Genomic DNA, 19764 nt, shown 5'->3' on the forward strand with positions numbered 1-19764 from the left:
TGCATGAATTGACAAAGTGTCATGACAGTTTACACTTTTTACAAAATGTGTAAAATGCTCACTTATAATTTGACAAACTGTCAGACAAAACACTTTTTACTAACATGAGTGTTCTGTCGGCCGCTATCGGCCATCGTATGATACACACGCACCTACCTACCACAGTTTTGCATACCTACAGGATTAAATTCCTTTAATGGGAGATAACTAAAAAGAAATATTTATTTTACAACCGTAATACGTTGTTTCAACTGACATTATGTACACTTGTTGACCCGGATGTTAGCTCGCGGATGTCTTAATAAGGGAAGAAACCGGAGTACCCAGAGAAAGTCCACGCTGCTATTCCTCCCCTTAATTTGATTTTTTTCTAGGGGGGTGGCGAATTGATTTAATTCACACTAATCAAACATGTATTTTCATAGATAAATGTAAGTTTAAGTATATACAATCTGTTTACAGCAAGAGACTAATGATTATCTAAGGTTAATTTATACATAACTGACAACAACATATACCTCATAAGAAAACACAAAAGAAATCAAGTTTACAATCAGTTTTATTGCAGTGTAAATAGTTATGTTCCTAGTACACTTATTAAAAACCTTTTTAAATTCACTGACAATCAATTCTATTGTTGCGAAATATGGTATAAAAAATTCTTACATGATGTTTATCAGAAAAACATAATAATAAATGTATCGTGTACATGTTGTAAAAATGATACCTCGATTATCTGATAAATGTTCATGCTAGAATTCTGCAAAATTGTATAAATCGAATAAATAAATAAATAAATTTCATACCTACATTTAAAAACCAAATATCCGGACTCACCTTTTTATAGCTAAAATTATCTTTATCCTTAAGAGTCCTTCTTTCAATTTAGAAATGGTCAATCTAATTTAAAGAACGGTTCTAAAAAAGCCCACGGTCTGCATTCCCATAGAATCTGTCTTCTAGGTCCTACAGACTGAAATTTGTATGATATTTAAAGTTATGAACTTTAAATTAACCTGCCTCCCAATCTAATCTATCTCATCATGGAATTCAGATTGAAAAAATAAATAAATGGCCGAAAGTATAATTTGAAACATAATTTAGACCAACAATCTCGCATTTTCTACACGAACTTATACATGATATTACAACAGACCACAAACCTTAATCACTATTTATATGGTATCATTTTCTGATTATTATAATAAATTTAACTTTTATAACCATTATCATTATTTTGAAATATTTATCAATATCAAAATATACATTACCCTGTATTGAAATCAATTTGTAAACATGGCCCTGGGCCACTGATGCAAAAGAAGAAAAGAAAAAAGTACATAAACCTGTATGTATGATATAGGTAAAAATAAATTGCACTGTTCATGTACTGCCAGTTTATCAACAAATGTTACTCTATATTAAACAGATTTAAAAAAAGCTTTAATAAAATTCATCATAACAATTGTAAATTTGTAAATAAGACTTAAACATAATCATAGACTTGAATGTATATCATATAGGTAAATATATTGTACAAGCCATGAACTACCTCTTCACAATCAAATGCTACTCTATATATCAACAAATAAATAATACTTTAAAAACTCATATAACAATTGTAAATTTGTAAATGATACTTACAAAATAAAAACTTAAATGCTAAAATTCACACAATAACATTGGTAATCCTGTTCACCAATTGAGTTTTTTCTTTAAAAATTCTACGTAATAACTTCTATAAGAAAATCCTTTCAACGCAAAAGTACCAATAACTGACTGATAATGAACTTCCGAGGTACCCGGTTAAGCAGAGACACACAAAACGATTTAAAATAGTGTATGATATAGATATGCTTCAATTTTAAATATGATTTTTTAACATAATATTTTGAAGTTCGAGGTACAATATTTTTTTTCAGATGTTAGCGTTTTTTAAAATAAGATAAAATTTTCGTTGTTTTGCCAGTTGAAAGATTCTGGAACTTGTGATATTAAATTAGCAGCGCTGCTTCTGTCCGAAGGTTTCTTTGTTCAGACGACTGTAGACTTTGTGCTGCTTTCCAGTGTACACCGTGCGCTCACTTTCGTAAGGAGGAATCACATAATCTGGTTCAAAGTCCTCATCAAAGTCATCTCTGTAATTAACAACAAACACCAAAAACTACCATCAATGTTAAAAGAAAATGTATTATACAATATAAACTCATTATGCATGAAGATTGAATATTTGTGCTCATAGGGACAAAGTCATTTTGGCTGAGATACTTCACTCTCCAAAATATTTTAAACATATTTTTTGACATCTCGAAACATTTTCTTGATGTTGTAAATACAGATTATATGTCGGTTCACAGAGCATAACCAGTGACATATTTATTTGTGATGTTCCATTGACTAGCTCAGTATGTACTGTCACCATTATCAGACATGCTCATGACCAAAGCCAAAGTATTTTTATGTTTGAAATATGTGCGGGATGACAACAAAATAATAATCAAAAAGTTGATTTTAATGTAAACTTAAATCTTAGTTATGTACAAGATGGGGATCAAATAGACAAATATCCTCAGCTACGCAAATATTTTGCCTATCACAATTAAAAAAAATCACAGAGATACATATCAAAGAATGTAAGTTGTTCAGTGAGATCAAAATAGCTAGCCTCGTCTGTCAATACACCTATAACTATAATACAATACTATTGACAGACAAGGCAAGTACCCCAGGTGAAATAATTACAAGAAATACCATCGTTTACTTTTAGTCATAAACAAAGTAAACGAAAAATGAAATTCTACTTAGTATTGAAATCAACGTACCTGCTGGAAAATAGATATGTCAGAACACAGCTTGCTTGGAAATCTGTAAATTGAGATGTTAAGTCTTGAGAAAATTGAAGACATATATATAGGATCTTACACGAGTTTCCATTTCATATGAGATTTATGAAACGAGTCTAAGAATTTTCAATTTAGCGAGCCTCTGGCAAGCTAAAATGAAAAATTTGTGACGAGTTTCATAAATTTCATATGAAATGAAACGATGCGTAAGATCATTTTTACCACATAATCAAGATTTGTGGCATTTATTCGTGTAAAACGAAAATCTTCATGCAACCTTGAAATGTAAAAAGCTGCCATTTTGACTCCAGTGCGGAAGTCTAAGACGTCATGTACTTGTCCTAGCGGCGTGACGTCACAATTGAAACAATTGAAACTTTCAACCAATCACAGGGCTGATAGGTCATATTACATTGGTTAATACGCCAAGAAATACGACATCGGTATTTTCACTGGATAACATAGTACAATATGGGATAAAGTTTTGTTACCTATAATTTTATGATCACAGCAGAAATCTGCTTAAAATATTAACAAGTAGAAGGTTCAATACAATCACTTGGTTCCAAGGAAAATTAACCAATCTTGTCCATGCACTTTTATTTTTGGTTGTAAATGTAAATTTTACAAATGGTTGTATAATACCATGGGTGGGTTACCATGGGAGAAAGCTAGGCAATAACTTACTATCAAGGTACACAGGCATAGGGTCGAGTGTGGGCAGGGGCAGTATTACAGGCTCCTTTGTAACTTCTACGTCACTTCCGAGTGTAGGTGTGGCCAGTACCACAGGTTCCTTTGTAACTTCTACGTCACTTCCGAGTGTAGGAGTGGCAAGTGTCACAGGTTCCTTGGTAATCTCTACGTCACTTCCGAGTGTAGGAGTGGCAAGTGTCACAGGTTCCTTGGTAATCTCTACATCACTTCCATGCGGACTCATTGCCTGCAGTGGTAACTCCTGGGGGAAATCATCATCACTTTCTTCTTCCTCTTCCTCGTCACTCCATGGCTGCATTACCAGTTTCTGCTTAGCTGCGTTATCTTTTCCCTCACGACTCAGTTCAGACTTCATAGACACACTTCCATTTGTCTCCTCCTTTTTCTTTGGTACTCTCTCTATCAGGGAAAAGATTGAAGTCTAGTGAGTTTTCAGTAAAATGCAATTAAAATGTACATGGTATTAGGTTTGATGCTATCATATGATAAAAGCAGATTCATACATATGCTATAATTCGGATGGTGTTAGATAAACTTCCCTTATCAGTACTAGTGTGACTGTTAACTTAATTTATAACTTGGAGTCAAAAATGTTTCCAAATTATTGTTGGCAGATTCTTCTTGATCTTGGCTCTTCCGGCAATTTGAAACCTATGGCAGATCCACAGAGACTAAGTTTGAATCTTCCTAGCCCCTAACCCCCTTGAAGAGTTGGGAAGTAGAGGAGGAGGGGGATTGGGTTGTCCCAAATAAGAATAATGCAGAAAATGTGTTATCTTAGGAAAGTTCTTTCAGGCTGGGGGTTGCTAAGGGTAAAATAATGTGAAATATATACGTAACAAAAAAATGGTGTATTGTAACTAATAACTTACCATCTGCCCGCTCATTGTCACCAGAAGTTTGTGTTTTCTCTCTGGGAGGATGGGAGATAATCTTCCTCGTCCTTTCTTCCTTGTCTGGCGGAGGGTTACTCTCCTTCTGAGAATCATGGTGAGAAACATCAGTCACATCACTCTCCTCACTCTCCTTCTGAGAACCATGGTGAGAAACATCAGTCACATCACTCTCCTCACTCTCCTCCTGAGAATCATGGTGAGAAACATCAGTCACATCACTCTCCTTCTGAGAATCATGGTGAGAGACATCAGTCACATCACTCTCCTCACTAAACTCTTGCTGTCTACATTTGTGGTTAAAATCTTTTGGTTTCTCCCTTTTAACCCTTTTCTCAATTGGTTTATCTGTTTCGATGGTTTCAGGTGTGACCTTTATGACTTTGGGTTTGGTTGTTTTGACTTCAGGCATGACTGTTTTGATATTGAATCTGACCCTTTTGACATCAGCACGACGTGTCCTCTTCGACCTGACTGAGACTTTCTTGACCTCTCGCATGCTTTGATGCGAGTGGACATATTCTTGTAGCCGTACATTAAACATTTCTAGATTCTTCTCGAGTCGCAAACTCTCAGCTTGATAAATCTCCATTACTTTGGTGAAGGGATGGTCTTCATCCGAGTCACTTTCATTGTGGACCCCGGATGCATGCTTCGACTTTTCCCTTTCAGTTCCAGGCACATGCTTGAACTTTTCCACTGCAGTTTCGGGTGTATACTTGGAAGTTTCCAATGTAGTATCAGATGCATGCTTGGACTTTCTTTCAGCAGTTTTGGAGGTATGCTTGGACGACTTAACCAGTGTCCGTGACCGAGCCTTCTTTGACACTACAGTGACAAAAATGTGTTATCACTATTCTATCTAGGTGATATCATTTAAGACACCATCATTCTCATAGTTCCAAGTTTAATAAGGCCAAACAAAAATGATGTATGTTTCCTGTAACATGTTGGAAAATTTGGGGTCGTAAGGTAGGTTATAAATTCTATTTTATAAACTAATTTTATGTGGATTTTATAAGAGAGTGATCTTGACATTAACAGTGTTTCTTTGAAAATTGCCACAAAAAATTAGGGTAGGTAGGGTAACCGGAAACACAAATTATTTTTAGTTTGGCCTTAATAACAAATTCTATTGATATGTATATTTCAGAAAAAATGGTAACATCATTACCAAAACAATGGATGATTAAAAACAATATATACATACCTTTGGCCTCCACATAATATCCTGTTACAGACGCCTACAACATACAAACATAACATGGTATGTAAAAACTGCATTTTAATGACATAAAGAGTAAAGACATGCAAAGTTATGTTACATTATTTGTTATCAAAATTCATCACTACAGTCAGCTGATAATTATATGAAAATGAGAGTTTTCACTTGTATATTAATAGTTACACAATACATCTCCAGCACACACACAGGCATACACACATAGGGAGATAATAGCCAGGTGGCATAGGACTAGTAGTTAGCGCCTGATAAGGCAGCTCCTGCGAATTCCTCAATATTGTATTGATTAATATATAGCCTAATCGTATTGACTGTATAAAATTGTATATCTATGTACTGGAAAGCGCTTTAGAGTGGCTTATGTTAGCTAGATAGGGCGCTATATCAAATGTTGTATATATTATTTTTTATTTTACTATTGGTGATTATTACTATATACTATATATGCAGTGAACACTTCTTTCCGGAACAATGAATACCCAGAAAAAATTTCAGCAAACTTTCCCCCCTTTTGAGAATTAGAATGAGGGAGAGATCACCCTGATTGGAGAATTCAGAGGTTGACACCTACGATAGTTTAACATGTCTGTAGATATACTCGGGTAACTGGATTTCTAAGTTTAACAGAATACATCTCTGTCAATCAATATCATATTTCCTGTATTGCTGTGTTATTTATTACTTACCTCATAAATCACTCTCCGGAGATTCTGGAGAGCTGAAAATGATCAAGAAAACACTTTTTAAAATAAGTTTTACAACCTCGGTAATCGTGTAAATATTGATTTCAACATAGACAGGGTTAGTACGTTAACAATACAAACAAAAGGAACAAGAGTACCACAAGGCAGAACTATATACGTCTGTCCCATGCCAAAATGACCTACTTAAAATCCTTCTGATGGGAGTGATGCATTGTTGTAGCTAAATAGAAGGAAATATGGAAATATAGGGAGAAGAAAACACATCTGTACTGTATAACTTAGTAAAGTTGAGAACTACATGTTTGTTCCTGAAATGTGGTGAAAGGAGGAAATATTCTTACCCAACTTCAACTGAAGGAATATATATATTTCATTAATCCTTAATGACCTTTTTAAAATCTTAATTACAATTGCCTCCCTTTGTACATATTTCAAACCATGAAAACAGAAATTGAATTTGCTCCTTACCATTAAAACCAAAGATATTCCTAATGATAATTAATAATAGGCAGATCTTGCTATTAAACAAATTGTAAATATTGATTAAGTCTCATTAGAATCCTTACATATTTGACCAAATTATTGTGCGGAAACCATCGACCAATCAGATAGCAGAAGGCTATTAAATCTTATTTTTGTCATTGTAGATATATGTATTGATGAAGTTTTAACAGAATTAAAACATATTTGACAAAGTCATTTTACAGAAACTGTCAACCAATGATCAGAGCACCATATGCTAATTAATTATGAGCAGATATTACTCAACTTCAAACTGTCCAAGGCATTGTCTAATGAACATGCACATACTTATATAAATACCAAGTTTCATCATTATCAAATGATATCTAAGCAAGTTATCATGCTGAAACCAAAATGTGGATAGACATCAGACACACAGGCCGATGTTCCCTATACCATAATATGTCCTGTCAAAATAATTTTGATATATGTCCTACTTATCAAATTCTTTACAGGGGAAGTTACCACATATGTCCCACTAATACTTTACAGGGGACTTTACCACATAAGTCCCACTAATACTTTACAGGGGACTTTACCACATCAGTCCCACTAATACTTTACAGGGGACATTACCACATAAGTCCCACTAATTCTTTACAGTGATGTTACCACATAAGTCCCACTAATACTTTACAGGGGACTTTACCACATCAGTCCCACTAATACTTTACAGGGGGCGTTACCACATAAGTCCCACTAATATTTTACAGGGAACGTTACCACAAAAATTCCCACTAAAACTTTACAGGGAATGTTACCAAACAAGTCCCACTAATACTTTACAGGGGACATTACCACATAAGTCCCACTAATACTTTACATGGAACTTTACCACAAAAATTCCCACTAAAACTTTACAGGGAATGTTACCAAACAAGTCCCACTAATACTTTACAGCGGACGTTACCACATATGTTCCATTAAAACTTTACAGTGGAGGTAACCACATATGTTCCATTAAAACTTTACAAGGGTGATCCAGATAATATTTAACAGGGGAGGTTACCACATATGTTCCATTAATACTTTACAATGGTGATCCAGCTCATATTTAACAGGGGACGTTACCACATAAGTCCCACTAATTCTTTACAGTGGATGTTACCACATCAGTCCCACTAATACTTTACAGGGGACATTACCACATCAGTCCCACTAATACTTTACGGTGGATGTTACCACATCAGTCCCACTAATACTTTACAGTGGATGTTACCACATAAGTCCCACTAATACTTTACAGTGGACGTTACCACATAAGTCCCACTAATACTTTACAGGGGACGTTACCACATCAGTCCCACTAATACTTTACAGTGGATGTTACCACATCAGTCCCACTAATACTTTACGGTGGATGTTACCAAATAAGTCCCACTAATACTTTACATTGGATGTTACCATATAAGTCCCACTAATACTTGACAGGGGACGTTACCACATAAGTCCCACTAATACTTTACAGTGGATGTTACCACATAAGTCCCACTAATACTTTACAGGGGACGTTACCACATAAGTCCCACTAATACTTTACAGGGAACTTTACCACAAAAATTCCCACTAAAACCTTACAGGGAATGTTACCAAACAAGTCCCACTAATACTTTACAGGGGACGTTACCACATATGTTCCATTAAAACTTTACAAGGGTGATCCAGATAATATTTAACAGGGGAGGTTACCACATATGTTCCATTAATACTTTACAAGGGTGATCCAGCTCATATTTAACAGGGGACGTTACCACATAAGTCCCACTAATATTTTACAGTGGAGGTAACCACATATGTTCCATTAAAACTTTACAAGGGTGATCCAGATAATATTTAACGGGGGAGGTTACCACATATTATGTTCCATTAATACTTTACGGGGGTGATCCAGCTAATATTTAACAGGGGACGTTATCACATATTATATATGTTCCATTAATACTTTACGGGGGTGATCCAGCTAATACTTAACAGGGAGGATTACCGCACAAATCTCCCACTAATACTTAACTGGGGAGGCACCACACATGTCCCACTAATAGATAACAAATCATAACATACATGTAACATAGGAGGTTTTGATCCATACATATGTTCTGCCACTCTTCAGGGGAGACAACCAAATAATACTTATAAGGGGAGATAACCAACTTACCAAGCTGTCTCCTTTGAATGCTGCTTTCAATCCTCGTTAAACTTATATCCACCAACATTGTAGCAACAAAAGGCTGAAATTTAATGAAAAATAAAGATACCATCATTGATCAATACTCAATACTATAGCGACATATTGGCCAAGTGACCAAAGATTAAAACACATTGGAATTTGGATCTGATTTTTGGGATTTGACTTGATTCTACCTAAGGCTTTTTACTCGTGTTGCCTCATAATATCAAGTTGTCAGTCTATTCTAACTTAAAATATGCTTTTTCAAATATTTTAATTGCTTTTTTTGCCTCCAAGACAAAGTTTTTGCGAGAAAAATCTGTCCACATAAATCAACAAGAATCCATCACATAGTTAAATGTCTTGTATACAAGACATTTAACTATGTATATCTGTTTATAGTGATTATTGCGTGGATATAAATCCATCATGATATAACCAATGGACACACGACACAATTATTTCTTCGAGAAAATCAGTGATGGGCAGTAATTTATAAAACTGAAACATATTCAAACTAAATGTAATTAAGCGGTATTTACCATTGTATCAAAGTCTCGCATAAAATCCTCTAGTTCTGAAAATAAAGATAGACAGATTTGTTTTTACAATGATTTTGAAATGTTTCAAACAAACACTAGAACCAGGGACGTATAGTATACTGTCCCTGCTAGAACTATGTACTTAGTGCATAAATAATAGATACAAAGTTTATAACTTTTGTTTTCAATATTATGGTTCAAATAGCTATTTGGAAAATGCTTAGAACATCTTAAATTTTTTCTTTATCTTTAAGGACTGTTTCTAAAGAACTTGGTATCTAATGAAAGAAACAAAAATTAAAACGGTAAGACTGAGTAAATTCGGATTAAAATAAGTAAAACTCACCATACATTCTCCGAATAGGGTTTTTCTTCAATTCCCTTAATTCATGTTTTTCCTCCTTTGAGGGGCCAGTAGACTAGATAAAGAATCACAATGAAGTAATAAACCAAAAAATCTAGTAAGTGTGTTATCAGATATCACCATAGTTGATTCCTGTAACCATGGCTACAGACACCATTGATTGTTCTTGTTGTGGTATTGAAATATCTTGATTTAACACTTGTGTTTATGAATTTCTCCTTTTATACAAAATGTTCAGTTTGAAATGTCATTTATTTGGTTAAAAGTGGAGTTTAAAGCTTTTCTGAAGCCCAGTTTAAAGATTATTAAGTAGCATGAACAACGCAGAAGGATGACAGCCTTTTGAACTTTTCTTCCCACCATACTGCTACGCATTTGTACATCTATGTAGACTAGGACAATAAGAAGTAACATTACACAAGGTATTGCAGATGAGAGTCAAACTCCAAACCTTTCAGTTATTAATAAAACATAGCGTTTGTAGCTTTATCAAAGTATGATCCACATCTGAGGTTAAGCCTTAACCGTAATTTTGATTTCAAAGTCAAGGAACTGGGTCCTTGATTTATCCCTCTTATGAACCAGAAACTAATTACATGAAGCTTGACATAATTACATACTTACAGGAACTATCATCCGTACTGCTCTTCTGAAATCTACAAATGAGAAGAAATGTTTATAAACAACAATACCATATGAAACAGATGTTTGTCTATCAGAGGAAACACAGTAAAGTTTTGAGTGGAGAAATCATAAGGAAAACCTTATGTTCATCAGTTTAAATCAATGAGACATTTTTCTCTCTCCTGTTTTACAGTATAAACACGTAACGATAAGAAACACCTAACAAACCCTTGATGTACCTGCAGTACAAGTGGATGTATACACTACAAAGCTTCAGTGCAACTTCCTGTGTTTATACCAACATGTACATATCTAATAGTTCATTCAAGTTTAACTAAGTATAATTTCCAAATGTTTTTTTCTAATTTCATTCTATTCAATAGTACATATTCATTTCATGATACATTTCCAGTTCAGATCAAATGTTCTACAATTCTCAGTCCAACTTACTTCGCCTGGACTGTTTGATGTCGTCCTCAGCTGCTATTAGCATAGCTAACTCTGTGTCAATTTGTACGTTAGACTGCAATGAAATGTATCAGAATACTGTGTATCAGACAATATTAACAAAAATAAAACAACATAGCCTGCAATGTCATTTAAAAGTTATCTTAGTCCCTATTTTTCCCCGGAATTCCTGGACACCTCCTCACCCCCTACCCTTATAATCTTACTTACATAGGAACAATTATCCTTTATCATTATTTGTCATATCTCGGAACAGCGCTATATAATGGTACATTTAATAAATTGAAATAAGTTCAATAATTATCTCCATTTGTACTTATTTGGCCTAGAAACCATAAAATACAGTCAAATAATCATTTATCATAAGAAACATGCACCCATTCAATTAAGCATTGAACTGCTTTTGTATGGTATTCAACCATCAATAGAACTCTGAGCTGAAAGTTAGACTTGAAATTTCCCCCGGAACAAATTTCGCGCATGGACAAATACAGTGAACACCGTAAATCCGACCTTGCCCTCCAAGAGGGAGTTATTTTTGGAAGTTAATTCGAACTTTTTTCTTCGCTCATTTTGTGAAGAATCCAGGCTTGAATTTATTTGTTGATTGTATGGGAACCTGACAACAGTCGGTAGATTCTATAACGGCGTCGTTATTTGACATGTCGTCAGAAATCAGGACCCGTGGATGCGAGACGCGTGAAACTGATAGCGTTTGAAGTGAGTGATCTTGCGACGGAGCACAGGTTCGTTACAAAATGTCTGAAATGTTTATGTGTGCTGTGACTCATATCAGTAGGTCTGTAACATATGTGTCAGTAGGTCTATACAATGTGTATTTCAGACATTTGTAACGAACACCGGTTGATCAGTGCAGTGTAACAGACGATATTTCTGATAAATTGCATGAAGCGTTAAAATTGTTTCCATTGCCGGCATTGGTGATTTCAACCGATGTGCATTTTGTACGATATTGCAGACCTTGGTCTTGTTTTCGTTGTAATAAAAGAGTTTTTTATTTTATTTTTTATTTTGCACATAAATTTACAATGACATTGTCAAATCTCACAATGCCCAGCGATATTTCAGCAGCCGTCATGTATATTTATATTGGATAAATACGCTAAGAATTTTGTCTCATGATGCATGGTTATTAAAAGTCCCATCAACGACACCGCTTTCAAAGAGGCATTATAGTGACAATGCCATGCAAATGTAAATATAACTCTTTAGTCAATATTGTAATTTCCAGTGAGTTACAATTACGGTATATATTTCGTGTTCTTACCCTGGGAGTGTCCATTCTTTGCCTGTAGTCATCATACACTGCAAACAAAACAGCATAATGACAAACTATTAAATCATATATCGGTATTAATACATCAAAAGATTAAGGAAAAGCCAGGTAATATTATTCAGTTTAATAGGTACTGCATACACACTGTAGTTTCATTGAACAAAATAAAATAATTCATGAATTTTAATAGCAACGGTATACATTTTAACAATGTCAGTATAAATTTTAAAAATAGCAGTACAATATGAAGACATTAGAAAACTTAAAACTCCAACTTCAATTTTTTTTTGTATTATATATTTTGTGGATAATTTTGGTACCATTAAGTATCTAACTTATAGTACAAAAATTATATACATTTATTTGAACACTTAAGAATGAATAACATCAATTTCAGTATAACTTGATGCACAACTTAAGTATACCATATATACATGTATTTAGTATAGCAGTCAGCACATTATCAAGTAAAAACAGACTTTAAGCAAAGACTTACTGCAATCTTTGAGTCTGCCAGAGATTTTGTTCAATTCTCTTTTTACTTTCCGGCTGGGAACGTAAGGCTACAAAAATAGAGCGAGACACTATAATAAATGATTACTTTATAACTTGGCAAAAATTAATATGCACAGAGTAAATATGTGTTTGTGTATATGTTTGTGTACATACTATATCATTGTGTTATGTCAAAAGATGTGTGTAAAATAATAAATTACCAATCACAAAGTTACAACTTAATATTTACCTTTAAGATATCATCATCCTCTTTAAGAATTTTCTTGAATTTGCCGATATCTGGAAGTGAAAAGAGTGCAGACAGTGATAAAATAATACAGTCACAGGTAGGCCTACTAGTCTGAAATGGACCCCTCGATGTTCTAATTTTCTTTTAATTTTACATAAAATGGCCCCTCTTATGTTTGACATTGACTAAAAGTTGCCCACTGCTCTTAAATTCCAGGAGTTTCCCTGCAACTTGTAGCCCAACAGGTCTTAGCAAATCTAGTACCTATGCATAATCTGGTATGAAACATAAAAACTAATAAATTTATTCAGATATAGTAAAACGAATATAGAACTATAATCTAGAGTAACTTTTAAATTGAATTTAACAAGGGGAAACCATTTCAAAACAGGGCCCGGTTGTCGAAAGGTTGACAGTGCCATAAAACTATTTCATCTCGATTTAAAACTTTCTTGGCAGTAAATAAATTGCACAAGTAAGTTACATGCAAAATATAAAGATTTTACACAGTACAATGACGGAATTATTTGACGTTGAATAATGTCATTAAACAGTGGTCAATTTAACTTAATCACCGTTTGAACAACTGTTTCAAAAGTCGGAGATTAAGTAGAAATGGTGGCAGCACACGCATATACTTAGGTATCCTATTTACAATATAATCATATTAATAATTACGTAAGCAACTTACCGTCCGAAAACATTTTTTTAAGGAACGCTACTATCCATTGTGCTTTTCTAATTCCACCATATACTTCGTAACTTAGCGCCGCGAAAACTCACGTGACATAGAACAATGTAGTCACGTGTTCAAATGCCACGTGATGGGCGAGTTCGATTTGGACAACCATTTCAACATAAGGTTTGTCATGAGTAAAATATTTTCATAAGTTTTTATTCCATAAATACCTAAGCAAAGAAGGGGGTTTCAACGAAGGTATGTAAATAGTACCATTCCCGTTCTTGCTGCGTAATAATGGACGATACAAGTTTGTGCGTTGATCAAGAATTTATCGTTCATTAATTTATTGTTTCCCGCAAAAACTTAACGACTCCGATTTCCTCAAACGTACCAAATCTAAATGGGACTCTGTTCCGTTTACTTTAAATATGTTTATCAGGACAGTATCCAAAACGGGACACTTGTTGGAAAACATTTATTTAAAGTTTTTGACAGACCTATTTTTTACTGAAATGAAACAGTACATGCCTTTAGCTTTCATTTTATGTATTTCTTGTGTATTAACAGCGCGCGTGTGTGTCTATTTATAGAGCTCATAAAAGTGAGTCAGATTCACTTGGAATATTTCAACATTTCACCATAAAATTGACGGCATTTAGAAAAATCATTTCTTTATTTAAAAAAAGTTTTGACAATTTCTGACAAAGTTGAGACGTTTATTCCCTTAGATATTTGTTTCAACATATAGTTTTCCATGTTTAGAAATATGATAAGTATTTAATTTTATGTTGTCGCGCCGCACCGTTTCCCGGGATATACATACATTGTTTGTTTATAAAGTAAAACTTTGATATTCCATATTTCAAAACTGATGAATCTTATTGAAGAAAATGTAACTTATCCTTTGAATTTTTAATGAGTGAATAAGATGATGGTTTGGTGATCCACTTTGACCATACTTCTAGTGACGAAACACAAAAAGTGCAAACGGCTTTTTTCTGAATACGTTTTTTACGCTTTTGATTTATTGTTTCTTATTCGAATGACGTCAACAATAACTTTTATGTGGAGAAAACGTGAAATCTCTATAGCAGGGCCAAAGACAATTATACAAATGTTAACAGCAGGAACGATAGCAAAGTCTCTAATAGGATGAACACGCTCTTTTGCTTAATTTTAAATATAGAAAATACGTAATTTGGATATTTTGTTTCCAATTCAATTCAATTTATTGACTGCATGCCTTACGGCCCATGAGTACATATTGCATATAACATACAATACATGATAAGGATGTGAAACAGCAAGACAAAAGTGGAGTACGAGTTAAAGAAATAACAGCTCTTATCTTATTTGCTTCAAAAATAAATTTGACGAGACGGCTTAATTCCTTGTCGTTATTGACACACAATAACTGAATTAATTAAAGCATTGAAGGTTTTTGCCAAACGTATTTTTTGATATATTGACTTCTTAAGTCGTTGTACATATTACATTTCAATAAAAAATGATATTCGTCTTTTACTTCAGTAGTCGACTTACAAATTGCACAATATCTCCTATCCGCTCGATATTTCTATAACAGCCGGTTCAATTGCCAAAGAATGTGCAGACATACGAAGTTTTGCTAAACATATTCTATATTTCTTAGGCATGTACTTAGTTAAATAACACTAAATGGAAAAATGGTATACAATATGCTTATATAAAAAACATTTCGAAGAATTCTCTAATAAACCTCTCAAATATTGTTGAGCTTGGTCAAACATTCTTTGACGTATACAAGGTAAAATGGATTTAGCGTTCGATGGTGATTGGCTAAGCCATACTTCACCGAAACCAAGAGTACATAGCAACTTTTTTACATAGTGTACCCACTTGAAACAAACACCGGTGCTTTTCTTTAATAAAAAAAATCATATGCAGTATTCAAAATACATTATTTCGTGTCGAGCAGTTTATTCTAAAGGGAAACGACCAAGTTCCCAGTATACCATTACATTATTTGTAGATTGTTTATCTTTAAGTAACCTATTACAAAAAATTAAATGTACATTTTCAATGTCCAACCCTTTGGTCGAACCCCACACTTCACAAGAGTAGTACAATATGCTACTAACGTAGGTATCAAACAAACACAGCATGGTTTTATAATGGATATGGAGGTCGCCGTAGACCGTAGGACTGAAAACCATTTCTCATTCCTCACTTCCTGATCCGAATGAGACGGTAAAAACCGGCCTGTCTCCGGTCTACCATGCACTCGCATATCACAGGCTCGTTTTCCCGAACTTGCTGACAAGGTCTAGTGATGTGCGAGTCTCATGTATGTTCGTTGTATCTGGTAATAATTAAATTCTCAAACTGGTGGGAAACAACACACATTTCCGAAAACTGCTTCAAACTGATGGTTTACTTTGAAAAAAAGCTGTTGATCACGCAGATATTCCTCAAAGTCAGGTAAATTAGTTATTGCGTCTTTTACGCCTGGAAAATATCTGCATATCTTAAAATACACGGAAATGGTGTCAGTTTGAAAAAAAGGTATGATGTTTTAAATAGTGTTTTATGTCTTTAACAACCAGAAATATTTTGAATATCAATGGTATACGTATCCGATGTTATCAAATGTTTACGTTTTTCAATTTTTGCATTAAATTTAATTGTCATTATTTTAGTGCGGTAAAAATGTAATCGAATATGATTTTGCTTAACGTTAGGCCTTAATATTATAAAAACGCTAGGAATAGTTTGAAACGAGCTTTTCCTTCGGTGGGATTAGACCTAAGTCACCTGTAGTGGTGTTATATGCAGTGTTGACCTAATGTAATGCACCGTCAAATACTACACCGTCATCGTTGTCCCATCAAAATCGTTTGAACTGGGTTTGGATCGGGACTTCTGCCAGGAAGCGTATTAATCAAAATGTATATATGGCAGCTTCCGGCAAAAAAACAAGAACGTGTTATCTCCCCTCGACTGTGGAAGATATAACTGTCCAAAAATTTGGTCGATGTGTGGTGTCCATCCTCGAGGATGTGTGGTGTAGAACTAAACCAGATATTTAAAATCATTCTGTTGTTATCCAACATAATCTCTATTTCTTGTTGTTTTAAATACCATGCGTGTTTGTATATGTTGATATACTCAGATCATTTTGAACAACATTCTAAATATGTATACCTCTAAATTTGAAATTGGTGGTCTTAAAAGACATATCACAATTTTTCAAAACAAAAACTGGTCTCACACACGTCAGTTGTTCAAAGTCAAATTTCACTCATTTCGAATGGTTACGATATGCAGGCCCTGTTTCTTCAAGAAACTTCATTACTTGAGTACTTGAGTTCTTATTTGCCTTCACTTGGTGCATCATCATTGCTAACCATTTTTCAGTTTTCAATATTTTCCTCAAATAAAATGGAAATAATAACACAAAAACAAATTCCTTTTATTTCTTGAGTCTTTAATGATATATATAGCAATATATTATTTTATTCTTAGTTCACATGATTGTGTTTTATTTATTTACAATTATGCCCCACTGTTTCCCAAGGAGAATCTTCCTTGGTAAAATAATAACATTAAAAAATTTGGCTTATATCATGGTTTTAACCCACAACCAAAGTAGCTAAGGTTTTCATTTAAATCAGAAACCTGAATAGCAATAACAGCCTCAAAGCAGTCATCACTGTCTGTAACATGCAACCCATCTAATATATTAACAATGATCAAATATAGATACCGTGATTGATGATGAAAAGATTCCTCAAAAAATATATGGAAACATTTCTGGATGTAGAGGAAAGTTTAAGTTTAGCTATTGTCCTATTTTATGTGTTACATGTTACAGCCAGTGATATTGCAATTTATGTACAGAGTTGACTAGTGGTGACCATATGGGGATTTAAAACTACAACTACATGAATAAATAAATGAATGAGAGGTGCGGGTAGATGAATACTCTACAAACATCTTCGTCACATGAAATGCACTCTTGCCGACTTGCCAAGAAATCCACAAATTCCTTTCATGGATTCTAAAATAAATTTCAAAAACAAATAAATCTGCAGTTATTGAAAACGTACAACTTAATTCTAAAACAATAAACAAACACAATCACTTGCAAACTACTTATTTGCAAGGAATAAACAAAACAAAATTCAGAAAAATTCTCTAGGTATTGATGCGGGGGCACATAAAGGGGTACTGACTTATGTTGAAAATGATCTGTATTAGGCTAAATTTCATTCCAGCTTTCCGTATCTTTCATAAAAATTTCAGTTACACCAATAATAACAACTGTCGTATCACAGCCTCCTCCACAAAAACACCTCCGTCAACAAGATTAAAATATCCAATTTTAACAGAAAATAAAAGGATTATTCAAACAAATCCTCTTGTAACAAAAATAATCCAAGCATATAACTTGGTCAGGTAGACGTTAAAAATACAACTTCTTTAACAAAAAAATATGGAACTGAAATTCCATCTTTTATTCAAATTGTTTTAACAATAAAAATAAAGCATGACAGTAGTGGCACCCGTCTGAACTACTTTTTTATACTCTTTACAGGAAAAAGGTGTTTTTTCAAATATTTAATAATTAAATAACGTAGCTACAACCTCAACAGAAAACTTCTGAATTTTACACGAACAAACACAGATAAGATCATCACGAGAAAACAACGTGGTTATATATATTTAACCGAACAGCAACTTTTGAATTAGCATGCGAACAGTAAATAGCACAGCTGGACATTTATCTAGCATTAGATTTCTACCAAGAAAATCTTAATATACTGACCAATTTAAGTGTGAAAAACTCTGGGCACCTGTTATTTTAGAAAATATCATGTTTTACAAGAAACGATTTTTTTTTTGTGTAAATCAAATGCATATTAAATTTTACCTTATTAACAGGGAGAAACCCTTTGTGATTCAGTTAAATTATGATATGAAAATGTCAAATTTCCCATTTTTTATGCACTTTATAAGTTAGTACTACTAGAATCTTGTATGAGGCATTTTATGGAACGAATCGAGATTCATGTTAACATTCATGGACTTCACAATGGCTGGTCTTGAAGCACCACTAAATATTACTTTTACAGATTTGAAGACATTCCTGTTCTTCATCAAACTTGTTATCAAGGTGCATCATTTAGGCATCTTCATAAAAAATGATTAACAAATATATCAAATTTTTTATTTTTTTTCTTATATTTTTATATAAAAAAAAAGTATGAGACAAAAAAACTGGACAATTTTTCCTATATGACTTGTGTACTATCAGGTTCCACTGGGACAAAGTACAGACAAAGTTCTGTGTACTATCAGGTTCCACTGGGACAAAATTCTTTGTAAGTGACACAACAATGAACGAGACAATGAATATGATGATCAGGAAAGAGATCGGGGAACTGCAGAAGAAAACAGAACCATGTAATTTAAAGGGTCTAGACAAGAAAACATGACCAATTCTACGATTTGCATGCTTAGGTTAAGGAAATGGGCGATAAAGTATGTGTATGTGTCAATATTGGTCCATCAACTCGAATTAAAAGTTCCCAAATTGACTAATGATAATAAAAATAAGCAAGCTGAAAATTTCATTTTCAGTTGCTGAATAATGATAATATTTAATAATAACATTGAGTCCACATTCTTTTAAAGAACTATTTTGTATGTACACCAAAAGAGACACACTCTTTAAGAAGCAATGATATTCTCTAGTATTCCCAGTCATCATCATCATCTTAAAAAGAGAAGCACTAGTAATTTTTACAAATTTCCCCTCGACAACGTCCAACAGCGTTTAACAACGTCCTTCACATAACTACACATCGGTTCTCCTGCGGCTCTTGGGTAAGTGCCTATTAAAATCTCATAGCATTCAGCATATCGAATCCATATTTAATTTCGATTTGCAAACTTTTAGCATTTCTTTTTT

The 19764-nt window shown here is 33.7% G+C and overlaps 1 protein-coding gene across 1 annotated transcript; it reads right to left on the bottom strand.

Annotated features, from left to right (window-relative positions):
• Positions 1-590: 590 nt before the first annotated feature.
• On the bottom strand, positions 591-13913 carry LOC110455108 (FK506-binding protein 5-like). Its single transcript, XM_021505052.1, has 15 exons — positions 13821-13913; positions 13130-13179; positions 12881-12947; positions 12376-12413; positions 11070-11142; positions 10620-10651; positions 9978-10050; positions 9632-9666; positions 9078-9150; positions 6383-6414; positions 5664-5697; positions 4433-5281; positions 3531-3959; positions 2823-2865; positions 591-2138 (listed from the first exon to the last, which is right to left on the bottom strand). Exons 1-15 carry the CDS (start codon positions 13831-13833, stop codon positions 2000-2002), a joined length of 1980 nt encoding a protein of 659 aa, XP_021360727.1. The 5' UTR covers positions 13834-13913; the 3' UTR covers positions 591-1999.
• Between the last annotated feature and the right edge of the window lie 5851 nt (positions 13914-19764).

This window comes from Mizuhopecten yessoensis, unplaced genomic scaffold (assembly GCF_002113885.1).
Source record: "Mizuhopecten yessoensis strain PY_sf001 unplaced genomic scaffold, ASM211388v2 scaffold8131, whole genome shotgun sequence".
Taxonomy (NCBI): domain Eukaryota; kingdom Metazoa; phylum Mollusca; class Bivalvia; order Pectinida; family Pectinidae; genus Mizuhopecten; species Mizuhopecten yessoensis.